Source organism: Misgurnus anguillicaudatus, chromosome 22, assembly GCF_027580225.2.
Source record: "Misgurnus anguillicaudatus chromosome 22, ASM2758022v2, whole genome shotgun sequence".
In the NCBI taxonomy this organism is placed as follows: Eukaryota; Metazoa; Chordata; class Actinopteri; order Cypriniformes; family Cobitidae; genus Misgurnus; species Misgurnus anguillicaudatus.
Window position 1 is genome coordinate 9721952 of NC_073358.2, and position 21125 is coordinate 9743076.

Genomic DNA, 21125 nt, shown 5'->3' on the forward strand with positions numbered 1-21125 from the left:
TCTCTTCCCACGGGAATAATGTAAGTTTCCTTACAAACAGATTCGACTATTAATGTCTTTCAGTCACATATGAGCAGTATTCAGTATTTAGATTTTTGTTTTTGGACAAATATCTTAACATTTAATGTGTAACTTAATGTGAGTGTCGAAGAACGGAAGATTGACAGCTGAGCGGTCAGCAGCGCGCTGCGCTTGTAGTCTATATTCTGAATAACTAATGACCTGATAAGTTGATTATATGAGTGATTACAAATGAATGTCCAAAAAACTCCTAATATGTTAAATCGAAAGTTTAATCATGTCTTTTCTCGCAGCCCTGCGCTGCGTCCGTGTATATGCGCCGGTGAACATCATATGCGTGATTACCTTGCACCTTAAATTACCCTAAATTTATAGTCATAAAGATACAAGTAAAACAACATTCGAAACTTCAAATTATGTATTTTTATTTGTGTAAACTCACAATAAGGAGAAAAGCTTGTGCTTTTTTAAAATCATTAAAAACATGACGTGCCTTCGATCTGCTGCTTTGGTTTTAGAGAGTCACAAAAAAGAACAAACTCAAATACTTTTTTATTCGTTTTGTCAATGTAATAATTATTTAAGTGTAGCATATTTCGGATAGGCTTATTTATTTTATTATTATTTCTCAAAACAGAAACGTAGCCTAATCATCCTCTGTTGATTTAAATCTATTTGTGCATGAAACTAAACCCAGGGAGGAAATTATGATATTTTAGGAGATTTATTTATAAACGAGTGAACGCGAATCCAGAAAATAATTTATTTCTAAGACAGCCAGTCTGGCAGGTCGGACATTTCGGTAGCTTTATTTTGCGAGCTGCGCCGTGGGTTTTGTCTAGAAGGGATACAGCAAATGCCGAAAAGTTAAGGATTAGATTTGGAGGTAGGATTATTAGGATGAAAACAGCGGCTCTAGTCCGGCTAAATAAGATACAAATACATCCTACAATCGTGTGAATTTTGTGTTTAGAGTTGGGTTTGGGTGAAGGATTAGGATAAAACAGTGCTCATCTGGCGAGATTTCGTTTGCTGTATCCCTTCTATCCACAACCGCAGGCGTGGCGGGGATGTTTTATGCGCGGCGGCCCGCCACGGTAGAATGTATATAGCGGAAACACTGAATACTGTTAGAGCCTAAATGGATGCTCACGATTGTGTTGGGGCGGGGGCATGCTCGGTGGCTCCAGTGCATCATCAAGCCACCGTTTTAGCCCGCCCCCCAAATGTTGAGAAAACGATGTAACTCCACAATTCAGTACTACATAGTTCACAGGCTTTGTAACATGTTTCAGCAAAACATGTTTAGAAACAATTCTCAGAAATGACTTTACACAGACTTGTTTTGTAGTTGTTTTTTACAAAAAATATATAAAAAGCAGTATGGGCTTCTGAGTGTACCATCTCGTTTTCTCATTACAGAAATATAGGTATCAAGATGAAGAGACTCCGCCCTTGGAGCATAGCCCCGCCCACCTGGCTCACAGTAAAAGTGCTGAGATGCTTCACATGAGTGATAAGAACCTGGCCGCCATGGATTCCATGCACAGTTACGCTCCTCATACACACATCTCGCCTATAAAGGTATGGATACGCATGTTCATACACACACACTTTTGCTTAATCTTGATTGTAGCGTGCCGTGGTGACCGTCATTTTGCGTTTTTCATCCAATCACAGTCTTTGGAAATGCCCTGGTTTACTGCACTATATTTCTGTAGGTCAGTCTTACACACTTCTCTACTGTTTTCGTCCGTCTTTCCTTCCTTCTGTTTGACCTCTATGTCATTTAAGGCTGTAGGCTTCTTCAGTACTGTAGGTTTGTGTATGTGTGTGAGTCATGTTGTGTGTGTTAGTGTCCACAGGAGTAGTGTCCTCACTTCTGCTGCTGTGTGTAGTCACATCAGACCCATCCAAACGCTCTGGACTATTCCTGTAACCCACAGTGTCTCTCTCCAGTTTAATAAACACGTGCATACACCCCTCAGGCCTGTGTAATTTCCTAACATTGGTTATATTTAGAATGGCATACTAACATACTACACTTGCCAAAATGCCAAATCTTTATTTGAACTCTTTTTACTAAATTTACAGAAATGAAACAAGTAACTTTATGGCACTTTCAAAATGATTTATGCATTTGGTTGATTTTATAAAAATCTCTTTAGCTTTTTCCAGTTTCCTTTGGAACCAAACCATGACCTTGTAATGGCTGGGAAAATATCTCACTGCCCATACTCTACAGTATGACTGAATAATTTAACAGACATAACACAGTAGACATCATTTACCCCAGAGTCAAATGAATATATCCAGTGTGTGTTACATCTGATGATGAAACATGATACACTGAGTCAAACAAACGCACATGTATTCTATACTGTATGTTCACTCATGTCGGTTCTTAGCAGCAGGTCGCTGCTGTATGTGTGGTGTACAAACACTTAAGCATGAAGCTCAATTACATGTCTGTGATCAGTACTGTATGTCAAGGACGTTTGCATGAATATGAAGGTCAGTATGCAAACTACACTCTCTCTCTCTCTCTCTCTCTCTCTGCTTCTCTCTCACTCTCTCTTTGTCTCTCTGTGGCACCATCTGTCATCATATGAAACATACCTGTGAAACACAACATACATACATGCACACATGCAGTATCACTTTGGTTATTTTTCCCTGTTTTCTAAACATGATACATTTTTCTCATGGTTCAGTGTAATTCAGGTTATTTTTGTTTAGTTCATTATCATTTATGTTCATAATCTTATAATCGCTTCAGGTAATGTAGATGTTAAAGGCAGGGTATCTGATTTAAAAAAAAATGCTAGCTTTAGTCTGCTAGCACTGAAATCACGATCCCACCCTCCATTTAAATCGCCATCCAAAGCCACGCCTCCTCCAAAACACATGAACACGCACAGACCAGAAGCCCATTTATGTCTCTTTCACCAGTGAGAAAACTTTGAAGTACAAAGTGAATAACATAAAAAAACAATCGAAATCGAAAATAGCACGTTTTTGGTTGTGTACATGTAGTAGTTTGCTTGTAATTTTGAACATACAAATATTGTTCCGCTAATTCGTAAAGGACTACGTACTACATAAGCCACACAATGTTCCATCAGAATAGATTATCTGAATCCATCTAAATACAATCATACCACGTACCTACCTTTCCAAAAGAAACACTGCAATGACCCTTTCAGACCCTTCAGCTGTTTGCATCTTGTGGAAAAGCAGTAAAGTTACCGATGTTGATTTGGGTTTTTGCTGATCCAGACGTTTTTTTTAAACGCATTACAAGTAACGTTCTTATGTAATATTATTACTTTTCTAAAGTAACGAGTTAAGTAACGCATTACAGACAACAAAAACAAAACAACAATTGTGATGATGGTATTGTTATGAAGCCATGATAATAAGCAAAATAATAATAATAATAAATTAAACAGATAATAATACATATTTGTGTAATAATAGTAATTATAATATGTATATTATGTAATAATACTATATGTGTGTGTGTGTGTGTGTACCTGGTAATTATCACGTTGTGGGGACCAATTGTCCCCACAAAGATAGGAATACCAGTATTTTTGTGACCTTGTGGGGACATTTAGATGTCCCCATGAGGAAACAAGCTTATAAATCAAACAAAATGATGTTTATTGAAAATCTAAGGTACAAGAACGTTTTCTGTGATGGTTGGGGTTAGGGAATGGGGTAGGTAAGGGGAATAGAATATACAGTTTGTACAGTATAAAATGCATTACGTCTATGGAATGTCCCCACAAAACATGGAAACCAGAATGTGTGTGTGTGTGTGTGTGTGTGTGTGTATTATGCTCATAATAATAACTTAATAATAATAAATCATAAAAATAATGATTATTATTAATAGTAATAATAGTAACAATAATGACAACAACAAATATATTATATTATAAATTATTATATAATATATAAAAATATATATTATATAAATATTATATATTATGTAATATTTTATCAAAACAAATATATTATTATATAAAAGTATGGTGATGATATTAATATTTTGTAAAAAAAACTGTATTATTAATAATAATAATAATAATACATGTACACATTAATATTTTAGTTAAACTGAATGTATTAACGTAGAGTTACACACTCTATGCGTGAACAGTTTCATTCAGAAATGGAGATGGCAGACCAGAGCTTGACATTTTTGCGATGGAAATATGCAATTTCTGAATGCAGAAGTTCTCAGTCATAAAAAACACCTGCAAAGTAAGAAAAAGTAACGCAAAAGTAAATTAAAAGTAATGTAAGCATTACTTTCTTTGAGAAGTAACAAAGTAACGCAATTAGTTACTTTTTTAGGGAGTAACTTAATATTGTAATGCATTACTTTTAAAAGTAACCTTCCCCAACACTGAAAATCAGATACCCTGCCTTTAAGAGATTTCGGTTTCAAATCTTACCAAAAATTTTGAAAACCACAACATGTTATATATCAAAAATGTCCAGTCCTTTTCCTAAATTTAGATTTAACTCTGATCAAACACTTTTATTGCCATATGCACAATGATTCCTGCACAATGAAATCTTTGTCTCTGTTATAAATGTAAAGGGTTTGTCATGTTGAAAAGTAATAAATAGATTGCTGCAGGTATGATGTATTATGTAGGGAAAATCCATAAGTGAGTCAACATTTTAGCACTTCCGGTTCCATCTTCCCAAAGACAATGTTTTTTTTTTTTGTTAATGGGATTAAACTCCTTAACTAAGAATTTGGGTTGGCATAAGTCTGAGATAGTTTTACGTTTTATTCTATGACATAAAACACACCAGTAATCCCCCCACTCATGACTTTTTAAAGCTTTAAAGTGTTTTTAAATGCAATGGCCACAATTCCCAACAAAGATTCATCCATAAAGTATTCCCTTATCAGGGAACATGTTTTTATATGTGTTTAAATGTGTTGTGATGACGGCGTTGATGTGTAGAGACCGCGGTGTAGTTCACTTATAGCCTAAGGTTAGCTTTCCATTTTAGTATTTAGTATTTTCGCATTTAGACTTCAAAAATCATAAAAGTTGCTGTTCATCTGTGAAGATGATCTTGTTGGTCAAAACGTGTAAGTATCATAAACTTTTGTTAATCACAGAGCTTATTTTTAAGAAAATGAATGGCCTTTTTAGCGAGAGATCCAGTGTCCTGTTAACTTTCGGGTTAGCCTTTAAAAATATGTCATCCCTGCTGCTTTCTATGGCTGAGGCTGTTTAATCACTTACATGTCAGACTGAACAACATCGCCATCTGCTGTTGAGACACCAACGGGTTAAATTTCAGGACTAAGGACAGCTGTAGGTTTGATAAATGTCTTGTTTCCCCCACCCAAACTGTTGCATTCTTGTGTTAATCAGTTTTATTCCTCAACCCACGCTGTTGCTTTTTTAAGCTAAATCTCATGCACCAGCTTGTGTAATTTGTTCTTTGCTTTAAAAATACTAACTTGCAATCCTTTTTATCCCCAAACCTGAAAATGATCTACCCCAAAGAAGCATGCGACTCTTTGGTCTACAGAATATTTCAGGCTTTTAAGGCTATTAAGCATAGTTCTGATTTAAGACCACTGCCACCTAATATGCCTATTACATGTGATAGATGCAGAAACAGGTCTGAGATCAGCACCTAAAGGCTTATTAGGCTATAGGACATCTATGCGCTTCCTGTGGCTTTCTACCAATTATTATCCTGTTATTTCCTTTTCCTTCACCCAGAGCTTTTGGTGTATGTATCTATCATATTTTTTATATTCTATATTATTATTATCATACATATTAAAATGCAATTACATTTAAATTGTAATATCATAGTATATTGCATTGGGTACATCACATAATTGATTGAATTTTCATTATCAGATAGAGGCAATGCATTGATGTATCATGAATTGTGATGGATCGATGTATTTAGCAAATCTATGTAGACATTGCAAAAGCTCTGTTTTGATGCTGTTGCTTTGTCCCCTTCCCGCTGTTGAGTTATCTGCCCTCCTCTCCTGTTATTTTTTACAGCCAGTGTTGCTGTCATCTGGTCAAACCCCTCTGTACACCTCTGCAGTCTCCACACTGGTAAGATCACCGACACTCTGCTGCCCCTGTTGTCCAGGAGGTTGAATTACATCTGTGCACTGCAATCATTAAATGAGACTTTTTTAAGATGTCAAATAAATTGTTGGTGTCCTCATAGTACGTATATGAAGTTGTAGCTCAAAATACCACATAGATAATTTATTATAACATGTTAAAATTGTCACTTTAGATGTGAGCAAAAAAAGTTTTTGGGTGTGTCCCTTTAAATGCAAATGAGCTAATCTCTGCACTAAATGGCAGTGTCATGGTTGTTAAGTTATTTTAACTTTCTTTTTTTATATTTTATAGGAACCCTTTAATAGTCAAGAAAGTTAAAAATTATTTGTAATTTCTTATTAATTAAACTTAAAAATTTAAGTCCAGCAAGGAATTTTTACAGTGTAGGATGGCATTAAAGGGACACTCCACTTTTTCAAAAAAAAAAAAAATGCTCATTTTCCAGCTCCCCTAGAGTTAGCATCACACTCAAAAATAGAGTTTCGATATTTTTCTCATTTAAAACTTGACTCTTCTGTAGTTACTTGGTAACTTTCAATAGCAGGGGACTATTTTCGGGCAGTGCGTAATATCACGGCACCTGCTGCAGCCATACAGCAGCAAAGTCCTTGATTATTACGCCAGAATGAGAGTATAGTATATCTGCCTAGAAAATCGCACCTTTACTTTTCTGCCGGTCTTAGTACACGATGTAACTACAGAAGAGTCAAGTTTTAAATAGGAAAAATATTAAAACTCTTGGGTCATTTTTGAGTGTGATGATAATGGTCTAATCAGATTCAATGGATGATGCTAAGCTATGCTAAAAGTGGTACCGCCAGAACTGGAGATTAGCTGAATAGATTCCAAAACGGTAAATTTAAGGGGTGGTTTCCCGGGCAGGGGTCCTAGGCTAAAATATATGTAAGAGCTGTCCAAACTGAAAACAACTTGCACTGACATATCTTAATATACATCAGTGCTCTTTGTTTTGCATCAAGATTCACACCAGTTATGTTTTTAGTAATGCATGTTTGTTAAAACTAGTTATATTTCATAATTAAACTAAAGTCTAGTCCTGGATTAAGATAATCCCTGGGAAACCACCCCTAAATGTTTAACTCTAGGGGAGCTAGAAAATGAGGAAATTTTCAAAAAAAGTGCAGTCCCTTTAAATTGAGTAAATTATGGAAACTGTTCATTTACTGTTCATTCAAATGATAATTTACATGTTATTGCATTGTATTCCATCACTGATGGTGGCCATATGACATAATAATATTTGAAATAATAAACAATTTGGTTTTAATTTAAAATATGTCAGATCTGTTGCATCATACAATGTGAATCAAGTGGAATTTATAAGCTCCACCTTAAAAAAATGGTTACTGACCAATTCTCTCCCTGATATATATTCAGACAAATCTTTGCTGTTTTATATAAAAGTATTGTGTACCACGCAACAACCAAGGGGGTGGAGCTGAGACAAAGGTTAGGTATGATGTTAACAGACAGTCCAGTAATGTTCTCCTCCATGATGACATCATGATCATATAATGAAATCATAATGCTGGTTGCCATTGGGTTGCTTTGCCTGTGTTTTGTAATAGACTTTTCATACACATTTTTAAAGATTCACTCTCATTTCTCTACGGTATTGCTGTAAAGCCATCATTTTCTCTGTGCTGTCACTGGTGCCAACTGTTACCTTTAAACCACACATAAGCACACACACACAGACACACAGCTGTAACTTTACTATACATACTTTTACATTCTCTTTGCAGTTTTAGCCTATTATTTCTGACAGCACATCGATGTGCTCTGTACAGAGTCGGTACCTTCTGTTTCTGCTTAGTGTCACTCAACTTTATATATAGTCCCCAGTAGAGGGCAGTGTTTTGTCATATTTTAGGTCAGATGTTGGCTATTAGGAGGACTTTATGGCTGATATTCTGTGGATATGAGAAATGAACTGATGTTTTATTCATTTTTCATCTTTGTTTTGGATAAACACATCACAATTGTTGACATACCATACAATAAGGGTATAAATGTCTAAAGAATTTGTTGTTGAGATCTCCTCTGAAACAGCCCTGAGACTGGGCTCTTTTCTGGGGGAGAAAAGTATGAAATTAAGCAAAACATTTGACACGTTAAAGTGATCTCATTTTGGTATTTTTCTTCCCTGTTGGCACACACACACACACACACACACACACACACACACACACACACACACACATTAAAACAGGTTGAGACAGTGAGATTCTGGTTTCCATAGCAACATGACTGCTGCTGATGACATTAACAGGTTTGAAAAGTGCCAAGGTTGCAAGTGATGGAGTGAACTTCTCCTAATGCTCTCTCTCTCTCTCTCTCTCTCTCTCTCTCTCTCTCTCTCTTCGTCGTAGTATTGTTACATTGGACTGGAATTAAACAAACCGGTAAAGGGCTCTAGTGCGCTTTGGATTTTATTTCATTATTTCATAACGTCAGATTTAAGCTACAAGCTGTACTAACAATTGTTTAATATGGTTTCATATTGCTTATGATTTATTTAGCTAGAAATAAATTTCTAGTTCTTCCGCTTGGTACATCTTCATTATGATTTTACCTCTTTGCCAACCTTCTGGGTAAAAACATGTGCTGTTGTCTGTGTACATCACCGGCAGCTTGGCGTGTTTCTTTGAAGGATCCCAATGCTAGAAATAAGGACTCAAGATTATTTTTAATACATTATTTTTTTTATCATTTCAGTCTCATCACAAAAATCTCAGTCATTTTAGTAAATAAAAAACATAATATGTGTGAATACAAGTTGTTAATGATGCACTAAACAGTATAAGGACAGATGCATCTCTGTTGCATAACTCCCGTTATGTTCTGCTACTAAGACTGATGCTCAATCTGGCTGGTTTGATCATTTGTATATATTTATAGACTTAATTGTATGCCAAAGAAATGCTTTGCAAAAACACCCCTGCATGAAATGCCCATATGCATCCAGGAAGAACAGTGAATTATGTAATTCATTAATTTTCATGTTGTTCTCTTACAAAGAAAAGTGTAAATAAAGTGCTGAGATAATGAAAATCTAAGAAACGGATGGAGGGAGGGAGATGTAACAGCGCCGCAGGGAAACAGACGAGAGACGCAGCGGGAAAATGATGTTGAGATGAGATGAGCTGGCAGGAATGAGTGAAAGATGAAAGTGAGACACAAATGAGTCCAAAGGGAGATGAGCGAGTTAATAACCGACTCTTATTTACAAGCCTCTCATCCTTCAGACATGAATTTAATTTTGGCTGTTTTAATGGCTACAAAGGTTACTGGGATTTAAGAGATTAAGGACACGCCCACCGAGAAGCAGCTTTTCATTTAATTACACTTGGTTAAAAAAACAATGTGCTACGAGAGATTACTCCTTTTAATTTTTTACTGCAGTATAGTGTTTTCACCGCTGTTAAATCTTTCAGATGGTAAAATTGTACACATTGCCTGTAAACCAACCTTGAGTTTCTTATGCCAATCACTCAGAGTGCACAATTTAAATGGAAGAAATAACCAAAAATGGCTTCAGCATTAACCTTTAACTTTAAACTGGGCATTAGTAAGGTCCGCCTTCTGTAAGTGTGTCAAAATAGATCGCCCAGGTGGTTAAACGCTTCAGTCTGGACAGCAGTGTGCCAATGTGTTTGTTTGTGCCAGTTTGCCCATCTGTGTGACAGTGGGATCACTGAAAGGACGCAGCATCCCATAATGTATTCATGGGCATTACCAACACCTTAGGACATACAGTATTGAACAAGGAAAGGGATGAAATTCCCCATAATCCTGTCATGTCATTAGCTGCGTTTCCGTTAAAGGAATAGTCCATTTTCTTAAAAAAATCCAGATAATTTACTCACCACCATGTCATCCACAACGTTGATGTCTTTGTTCAGTCGAGAAGAAACTACGCTCCCCGAGGAAAACACTCCAGGATTTTTCCCATTTTAATGGACCCCAACACGTAACAGTTTTAATGCAGTTTAAAATTGCAGTTTCAAAGGACTGTAAACGATCTCAAACGAGGCCCAAGGGTCTTATCTAGCAAAACGATTGTCATTTTTGGCAAGAAATAAAGAAAAAAAAAATGCACTTTTAAACCCCAACTTCTCGTCTTCCTCCAGTCCTGTGACGCGCCAGGGCGACCTCATGCAATACGTCATCACGTCAAGATGACGTATTAAAACTGCGCCCCTGTGTTTACAAGTGTGGGGAAAGAGGACCGTTCGACGTTGTTGGATGTCGAATGATACTAATTAATGTCTTTGTGTCAGTTTATTGTTTAAAATGGTCTGCAAATGTGCGTTTCATATATGTAACGTGACCTTTCCACGGCATTACGCAATTATGTGAGGTCGCGCTGGCTCATCACACAGCCGGAGGAAGAAGAGAAGTTGTGGTTTAAAAGTGCATATTTTTATTTATTTTAATTTATTTTAAATTAATTTTAAATTATTTTTTATAAGAGTCCTTTGAAACTGCAACTTTAAACTGCATTAAAACTGTTGAGTTTTGGGGTCCATTAAAGGCCATTAAAATGCAAAAAACATAATTTTTTCTCAACTGAAGCAAGGAAAGACAACAGTTTGGATGACATGGTGGTAAGTAAATTATCAGGATTTTTTAAGAAATTGGACTAATTCTTTAACATTTTCAATAACTCTTGCATATTATGTGACTAAAACCGAATTTTGTTGTCTCGCGAAAAGGTAAATCCAAAAACTATAGAGACGGGTGTGGTTAACCTCATACGGCACCACAGACCAACAAAATATAGCGAGAGCGACTTGAAAGCATTCAGAGCAGTCGACTCCTGAATTTTGATGTCATACGCTTGACGGTTCTTATGACGCCACATGAAGTCGACCACACCTCTTCTGTCTTGTCCTCCAATCAAACATACCGTGACATATTTAAAAAGAACGATCATGTGACTTTCAGGTGACCTATGGTTATCATTGCAGTTTTGTGATATATTCCTTTTTCGAATTGCTTGAAAAAACACCTCGCCTGAGCATAAAAACTTTATATATATATTAACATATATGCGAAATTGCCATGTTTCCATTGGGCGCATACTGTTACTGCACATACAGCTACTGTTACATTCTCTGCTAAAGAAAATGTCTGATTAAAGTGTTATTGGTCCAGTGGCTAAATTTATGCTATTTACTTTATAAATTAGTTTGTTATTTGCTCAGTTCGAATAAATCTTAAGTAAAACTTTTTTAAAAATCGACATGGAACTTGTTCCTTTTGTTTGCACAATTTGATTTATGATTTTCCTCTGGCGGATGATAAAATGGTCGAAAAAACCCATAAACCGAAGGAGAGACCTGCACGATACCATAGAGACTTAGGGAACATATTGTCTTTAAAGCAACCACTTAAAACACCTTAAAGCAACTACTTTAGCAATCCCTCACAACTGCCCAGGATCAATCCAGCTGTGGGCACAGCGTAAGGTCCGTATGCCATATATGTTCAATACTTGCCCATCACAGGTTAAGATGTGTGTTTGGAAGTGATTCAATTACCTTGAGTTACAGTGGTCTCCTCCACGTACCACATTCACACACTTTCTTGCATTATTTTTCATCAAATAATCCTCTTTTTGCTGTTGTGCATGTTAGGTTCTGTGTCTGTTTAAAGGTTTTGTGCTAATGAATGTTTAAAGTTGTCCCTGCAGCTCTGAGGTAATTACTGCACAGAGTTCTGCTGAGACAAATGGTCTGGGGAATCCAATGCGAGAGAGAGAGAGAGAGTGGGTGGGTGAGTGGGTGGTGGAAACGCAGGCAGAGAGAGGGATTGAAAAAATGTGGGTGAGCGAGAGAAAAGGAAAGCGAGTCCTTGTTATTTCTCATTTAAGTAAGTCTGTCAACTTGTGTATTACGTAATACCTGTGTGTGCACTATTGTCTGGCATTTCCGACCTCAGCAGATCCATGGCATTGCTCTTCATTACAATGCTTTTCAATACACCAAGCGTCACTCAGCACACAGACACACTTTATTTTGGGTATTTGAAATGTTGCACTTGAAAGGATTACTATTTTTAAAAAGTCACTAGACACACATCAGCACATGCCGTCTTGTTATCGTTTCAGAAATGATTTTATCATTTAAATGTCCTTTACAGCAGCTAATGTTTGAGCCTTTAACACAGTTTTAAGGCTATCATAAAAACATGTACACACACAAAAACCATACCGATAAGCCATTTACTAATCATTTTGCTAGCCACAAACAGATGGATTGAGAGATGGATTGAAATTATTGTGTTGTGCCAATACCTGTGTTTTTTTTTTCAGCACAACCCAAACAATTAAGCAATATTTTTGTGCAAGTATAGTTAAAAGGGCATTATTATAAGAATAATTTCCCAAAGGTCATTCCTGTTGTCCATTACCAAGTTAACATTCTCTGGAAGCGCTGTATATCTTCACTGAAGTGAGAGGGAACAAGGTGAGGGTATAAACTGTGTAAAAATCCTCCTACAGACATGAACTCTCCCCGTCACATGCATCCCTCCACTGTGATGTCACATGCACTGTTATGTCACATGCATCCCTCCATTGTGATGTCACATGCACACTCTGTAATTTCATAGGCATCCCTCAACTGTGATGTCAAATGCACTCTCTAGGGCTTTTCACACTGGAAAAAGTTAACCCTGGTTTAACTCTAGGTTAACAGAATCCTGGAATATCAGTTTTACGTTTCACACTGTTTATACTTAACCAGGTTTTTATTTGCATATTTGCAGTGTCAACATGCTTAAATATCATGATTAAATATAAAGCGATTTCAAACTGACTGAATTAAAAAAGCACACTGTCGCTTTAAATAACCGCTTGTCTCGCACTTTTAATTTTATTTATATAGCATTTTTCACAATTGTTTACTTGTTTCAAAGTAGCTTTACATTGATAAAAGTAGGGAAAACACAGAAATATCGGTGAACAGAGTACAGTGGCTAAGATTAAACCGTACTAGCGAGCGTAGTAATAATGTAATATATAGAAAAGAGTTCTTAGTTAAGTTAATGTCAGCTGACTCCCTAGGGGTTGAAAAAGGAAAATTTGTTAGTTTAGGTGGGCGGGGTCGGGGCAATCAAAGGGGTGGGGTGTACGCGTCATGATGAAATTTTAAATATTTTTATTTAAAACACTCATATAAAACTTAATTTTGAAGAAACTATGACAATGAAGAAAATGAACACATAGATTATTAATTAATTAAATGTTTTTACCTCTAACGGAATAGCTGCGTGATGAAGTGAAACTAAAGCTTGCTCAAACAACAAAATCACCATACTTTAAATTTGCAAGAACTATAGACTAATACAATAACAGGTTTAAATAAACCCAACACATAAGTCCACTTACAGTTCTCACGGACACGTGTTTTATCAACTGGCTACCCACGTCTTTATCTCAATTCGGCCGTGTGGTACGCGTGCCCGTTCGAGGTGTGAAGCACGTCCGCGCTATTCTCTGAGATGCACTTGACGGCCTTTTGTGCAGCAATTTTTTTATTATTTGGAAGACCTAGTTAAGGCAGTAGGGTTTCCAAGCTTGGCCGGGCCGCCCAAAATGCAAAGTGCTGCGGGAACCCTGAATTTTATTAGGGGGAAAACAAAGTCCTTTTGAGAAAAAACTCTGGATAGAGAGCCAAACATAGCTGGTTCTGCTGAGGATATACTATATATTTGACACTATATTACAACATTTTATAGGAAATAAAACATTTAAAAAAAATCTTGGCTGTTTTAAGTCTCCTGGGATGTAATTTTTACTCCAATTTGGATATTTTCAATAGACAGATTGTGATATGAAGCATGTGCATTTCAGTGTCTGATTGGCTGTCCGTTGCTAAGCATCGAGTCATAACATTCGACCCCGCACCAATATGGCCGCGCGATGGCTTCACAATTCTGACGTCATGCGCAATCCAGTCATTTATATAGATCAGTGATCCCTCCTCATTGATGTAACATGCACTCTTTGTGATGTCACAGGCATCCCTCCTCAGTGATGTCACATGAACTCTCTTTATGTGATGTGATCTGCATTCTCCCTTTAAAACGTCACAAGCACATGCATCCCCCTCATACATCATGTACAATGTAACATGATTCTTTATAACATCATACTTTGATATGAACCATGACAGTGGTTTCCTGAGATATAGCGCTGATAATGTGTATTTCTATAGTTGTCTGTGGAGTGTGTGTGTGTGTGTGTGTTTATGACACTCACCACCCCCTCAAGCTTCTCAGGAGAGACTCACTCGCTTTTCATTTTATACTGGAGCTGAGACACATTTAATGCATGCATCAACGATATAGTAAAGAAATAATTTCCTTACAGCTAACACAGTTTATATGTCTGGACCACTCACGCATATCATATTCTGTGAGATTATAGCAAGAAGAGCCACTGAGGAGCGTTTACACACTTTCATCGATATTTTAAAACGTCGTTGGTGTTTGTACACACGCATGACAGAGATGGACCTGCGAGTTCGGTGACCTGCGCGTTTGTTTCTTTGCGCTTCATCTAGACCGTTATTAAGCGCAAGAGCGCGCCGTGTGAACGCCCCGTCACAAGAGCGTCTCCTCAGCCAGTGCGCGCGCTGGTCTTTTGGAGAGGAGCGCGCAGTCATTCTGAACGCTCCGTGCTGGAGAGTAGCGCGCGGTCGGTGTTCCGCGCTCCGTCAGGATGTTCGTGTCCGTGTGGTACGCAAAGAAAATGGGTCGGCGTTTCATTAACAACGTCCGGAAAGCTAAAAAGCAACGGCATCAGCTCATGGTAGGAATTAAATCACGTTGCGTTTTGTTTCATCATGATGTACAGAATGAGAACAAACATAAAGTCTGAATTTGTTTGATTTCATAGTCTTGTTGAATGATGTGTTGTCTTATTGTGTTATCCTTATAGTGTGTTGTATATGTCTTGCTACTGAACAGTTAAATAATATCACAGGGGAGTTATAAGAGTTTTAAGTTCCAGTGATTATTTTAATGATGTGTGAAATGGGTATTATATTCCATAATTACTCAAAATAGTCCTGCTGAGAACTTTTTTTTTTTAAATGTGTATTTTATAGTTGTGCTGTGTTGCCAAATTCCCTTTAGAATCATTTAAGACTGGCTCCACATTATGACAGCAATTTCAAAACAATTTCTGCAGGATTTTATCACTAGGGATGTTGTTAAGGTTAAGCTATAGGCTCTGAAAAATCATTGCCTGCGGTGTATTAGGTTTGATCTCTCATGTATATCTATTTAAAGCAGACTATTCAGAAGCACAGAAACAGATTTTTAGGTTTAGATTCACAACAGACAGACGGTGCTCAGAAGTGCGTCAGAATTTGCAAAAATGTGGAAAGTTAAAATTAGTGAGTATGTACGTGTGAAATGGTGATTCTGGGTCCCCACACATGGCCAGCGGCTTAAATAATAGATGATGTGATTAATGAAACTTAGATATTAAAATATAAAAATGGTGTACAGTAATAATAAATCAGAATTTGAACTAGATAAAACTCAGTTAATGATAGTTAAAAAAAATACATCACAATCAGACACAGTGTAATTTTTAATTAACAAATCAGGTATTTGGTTATGTATTGTACATTTTAATATTAATATATAAAGATATAAATCAAATCTTGTTGTCATTTTCAAAATTGAGTTTGTTAGAAGAGGAAAAGTAAGTGCGACACAACATGATCATTAAAGCAAAACTAGTAGTAATCTCTCAGTGAAGAAGAAAAAAGAGAGAGAGAAAGAGAGAGAAATGCAATAAAGATATCATGTGTGTTTCTGCCCTCGAGTGTATAAGCGAGTTTGAGTGGGAGAAATGTGTTTTTTCCAAGCTCTTTGGCTTACATCATAATTTGTGGGTGTCATTTCTATCCGATTGTTTTTCAAGCATTTATTTATAAGACACAGTCTGTCAGTGAGACACTTTGAGCGCGGATTCAATGGCACGGTTAGTGCCATGTCAGTATTCATAGAAAGGCATTTCTTTGCATCGCTGCATTCCTAAATGTGTCAGACCACAATTAAATTCATCTTACATGATAAATATTACTTATATGTATTGTTAATTGTGCATGATGCATTTTATCCAATTCATTAGTTTTTGAACAGAGATACACAACAGACTGTCAAAATGTAGTGTTGCTTGTCGTGAAACGCAGACAGAAGCTCTGAAGAGATTTCGTCTAATTTCTCTCATTACTTTAGTAGTGCATTGCTTCCGGTTAAGACATGAAGTCTCACCCAGAGGGTGAAAAATGGTCGTGAACAACGAAGCAGAACGCATAAAAAACCTTTATTAACTATATAAATTATCTTTTTTATTATTGCATAACTATACAGAAAGATTGTGCACACAGAATTATAAGATGTTAACTAACAGATGTCAGGTCTCATTTTTTTAAGAGATTTTGATCCAATGAAAGTAATATTAAGGTACTTAATTTCCTCCTCGCTAATCTTTTTTGGATCACTATTGTTATAACGTAGGAGGCAGTGTTTGTAATAAAAGCATTGTTGTCCAGTTTTATTAATGTAAATTGTTTTAGGGTTGCTTTTGTTACAGTACAGTGTTAGTGGTGCTTGTAAAAGAGTAGGATTGGATTTCATTCTGTTTTCTCCCACACATATACACACACAGAGAGAGAGAGAGAAAGAGACAAAGTCCACGAGTTTATATAAGTAGATTTTCATGTGTGCTATGCGCCCTCAGGTTCATATGTGTTTCCAATTTTAATCTTCTATACAAGCATATCATTGTGGAAATCTCAAACCAAATAATCTTTCACAAGCAAAGAGTCATGATTTCACACGTTCCCATTTATCAGTGTCGTACACTTGAAGCTAATGCAATTCCATTGTGTGTGTGTGTGTGTTTTTGTGTGTGTGTATGTGTGTCCTGATTTCTGTTTTGACAAGCAAGTATAAAGGAGACGCTTTCAGGCGATTATAGTTTAATTAATTCCTGCATCTCATTTTATGGATTGAATGCTCTCTGACTTTGGATTTATTAATTTGTTAGCTTCACTTGTGGTGCATCAATCTACCAGTGCTGCAATCATACTAAACCTCAGTAGATGTAGTGCAAAAGCGCAGCAATAACTGGACCAATCACACCAAATCAAGTGAAGTGATGTACTGACCAATGTGTGGTAAACCATACTTGAGTAGTGTCTTTTGCAATAGGGCAATTGAGGATAAGGTGCCTTGCTTATGGGCACCTCGGTCATTGCCTGCCAGTCTGGGGAATCGAACCAGTGACCTTTGGGTCGCAAGCCCGACTCTTTCACCATCAGGCCACGACCAGGCAAAAAGGTGGAAACACAGAAACCAAAGAAAGAAATAATATAGGCTAAATTTATTTTACTGCAGGAAGGGCACCTATTATGCCCATTTTAACAAGATGTAATATAAGTCTCAGGTGTGCACAGAATGTGTCTGTGATGTTTCAGCTCAAAATATTTGCGCTGTTATAATGCGCTTCAGCTCCTCACTCCCTTACCAACAGACAGTGAGAGCTTTTATTTTAAAATAGATCTGATTCCTGTGAATACAGTTTGAGACAATAGTAGCTCACTATTGAGATATGGAGAACAGCGTTCAACCACTAAGAGCGGAAATACTGTAATTCTGGACTGTCGCTCAGTGGCTGTGGGCGGAGCTTTATCAATGTGACCTCACATTGATAAGAGAATCAAAATGGCATGTCTATTGACACTGCTTTGGTGTAAATGGGATTAAAAAAAGTGGGAGGATTTTTTCACTGAAGGGTTGTTGTGTTCACACACTGCCAACACACATTTATGTTTAAACACTGTTAAAGTGGAATTTGCATAATAGGTGTCCTTTCAAGCATGGTGACAATGAACCATGCCCAGTTTCATATCAATATGCCATTGAGTTTGTAATATAGCATTTTGTTAGTACACAAAAATGATGACGACTATAAAGAAAAAGGGTGATTTAGAAGAAAAGTGTTTTTGGCATTGAAAGAGAAATTAGTTCCTAATTTGATCAGGACATTTTGCTGAGTGCCATCTGTCTGATAGTTGAAGCTGAACAGAAGTTAAGGTGATGCAGCAGGAGAGGAGAGTGAATCAACAACGGCTTTAACCGAAGAAAACAGGCTTTCTAAAAGGAATAGTTTGATGAAAAATGAAAATTACCAAATTATTTGAGATACACATGACCATATCAGATGAACACAATCGAAGTTATATTAGAAAATGTCCTGGCTCTTTCAAGCTTTATAAAAGTAGTAAACAGGGCTGGAGATTTTGAAGCCCGAAAAAGTAAAAACCTATTGGAACAGTGTGGATTACTTCTGTGAAGGATGGAATATCCCAGGAAATATTGCCAAACTGAAAGAGTTTACGTGCGATTTATCATACTGTAGTATGTAAGAGTAAACCTTTGAGCATTTACTTTGCATTAGCCAAAATTGTCAGGTAGTAAATTATTTCTGGTAGAAGTGTGCACAGTTTTTGGGTTATATTATGTGATGATAAAATGTTAGATAATGCCAAATTAGCTAAGTATACACTTATATGTATAGATCATGTATAGATCCTGTACAGTAGTGTGCTGGAGCATCAGTGCTCAGCTAGTTTGATTTTATGAGAGGATAAAATCTCCATGGTTACTAACAATACCATCTCTTCTTCGCTGGAAAAGTAGAATGTGGTTGATTGATGAGAGAGAGAGAGAGAGAGAGAGAGAGAGAGTGGGTGGAAGTGTTGATACATGGAAACATGAAGTAAATGTGAGAAGGATGTGTATTGTTAAGAAGACTAACACAGTGAATAACCGGTGAGCTTATCAGCAAAAAAATCTGTTGTGTACTTAAGATGACATTTCTCTGTTGTTTTTATAATAAACGCTACAATTATTAATAATGTTTGCTAGTCACAGTGTTACTTTTAAAATGTGCTCGGTCTGCCCACATCAATTGAAATGAAAAAACACTCATAATTTAAAGTAGTTTAAGGGCAGTCAAGATTACTATATTGTAGCTATTTAAAGAGATAGTTCACCCAAAAATAAAAATTCTGTCATCATTTTCTCACCCTCATGTTGGTCTAAACCTGTATGAGTTTTGTATATTAAGATATTAAGAATTAAGTTAATGGTACCTATTGACTTCCATAATACACCTGTAGGAAAATAAAATATTATGGAAGTTAATGGCTACCGTCAACTGTGTGCTTACCATTATTTATGAAAAACCTTCTTTGGTGTTCAACAGAATAAAGAAACTTACAGGTTAAAAACAACATGAGGAGTAAATGAAAGATTATTGTTTTTTGGATGAACTATAGATAAGAGCCCAATATCTCTGTTAAATAACACATCTGACTGTTAGATTACATAAATTAAGCAATCAAAACGGTATCTGGCATAAAACTGTGTATAAAATAAAAAAAGTTTTGAAATTCATAAAAACTGTTTTTCGTCTCTCATAAATAAAGATTTTGTTAAACCTGTTGTTAAAGGGATAGTTCACCAAAAATGAAAATTCCTTCAGCATTTTCTTATCCTTATGTTCAGGGACATGCCAAGACATTTTGGGGCGCAGGGGCTCAAGACGAAAAACTGGGCACTTATAGTCATCATCGTAATTTTACAAATCTCATGACCTGAAGGGATGTTTTTAGTAAAAATATTAATTAAATGAAAAAGTAATATTTATTAATTTGACATTTTGTGCAAATCCATTATGGACTTACCATAGTTTTAGGTTTTTTGGTGATTTTCCATTATCACAGTTTTACTGGAAATATATATTCTGTGAGACAATGGAAAATGCGTGTTTACTATTGTTTCCAAAAGATACCATAGTAAATCTATGATGAATTTTCCTAAGGGATGTGTCAAGCGATTTATTACTCAGCAATTCAGTTACCACTACAGTCACATCAGTCGTAACAGTGCGTCGACCTATCGTCATCTCTGTAGTTTTGGGAGCAGTGCGTGTACTTATTTATGACTTGTTGAGTCAGATATAAACGGCAGCTTTACAACACCAGCCGATACAGCGTCCTCGTCATCTTACAGTATCTACCGGTCCACGAATGGTTTGGTTACAAACATTTCTCAAAATATCTTCCTTCATGTTTGTAACAACATGAGAGTGAGTAAGTGATGACAGAATTTTCATTTTTGGGTGAACTATCCCTTTAAGCTTTTGAACAGCTTTTGCAGAATTTTGATGTCATCAGCCGATCAGTCTGCACACTATGGCAAAGTCGTCCCAGACTGTTTAATAGATGGTGATTTTCCGACTTTCATTTTGAGTTATTAATATTCAGTCTTGTTTGTGCACATTGCTATTTTGATTAAATGCATTTTATTGAACAAACAAGTCTGTTGGTGATACCCATTGCGAGGGGCACTTTTAATATATTTTTAAAGGCCAGGGGCTCAAGCATAGGAAAAAATAATACTATGAAGGTCAATGGTGCCCCACATCTGTTGGGTTATAAACATTTTTCAAAATATTTTCTTCTGACAAAGGAGATCTGGGACACCATTGACTTCCATTAGGAAAAAGAATAGATCTGTTTGATTACAAACACTGGCAGATGTCACATAAACAACACATGGCACATCATTCGTTGTCATAATGGTTTTTTTTTTTTGACTGATATGAGTTCTTTAAAACGATTAGTAAACTACCTACTTTTGCTGATAATCTTACAAATGAGACATTTTGCCACCAAACTGGATATTCATTAAATTATCTGCTTTTATGTTCCACTGAGGAAAACTCCATACAGGTGTTAGAGTAAATGAATGATGCCCACAGTTTCCAGTCTTGTATTTTCCTTTTTTTGTGTTTTCTACTGCACATTCTGTCTTCTTTATGACTCCCCAGATTTCTCTGCTTCT

At 36.4% G+C, this 21125-nt stretch overlaps 1 protein-coding gene across 5 annotated transcripts in view; it reads left to right on the forward strand.

Annotated features, from left to right (window-relative positions):
* The window catches only part of dlg4a (discs, large homolog 4a (Drosophila)), a 139891-nt gene that overhangs the window by 73947 nt on the left and 44819 nt on the right, over positions 1-21125 (forward strand). For 3 of the 5 annotated variants that reach the window (XM_055200809.2, XM_055200808.2, XM_055200806.2), the window contains exons 2-3: positions 1444-1605; positions 6087-6143. In XM_055200809.2, coding sequence (XP_055056784.1) covers positions 1444-1605; positions 6087-6143 — 219 coding nt within the window. Of the gene's footprint in view, positions 1-1443; positions 1606-6086; positions 6144-14652; positions 15004-21125 lie in introns of those variants that run through there. The other 2 variants (XM_055200807.2, XM_055200810.2) reach the window with 2 other exon arrangements.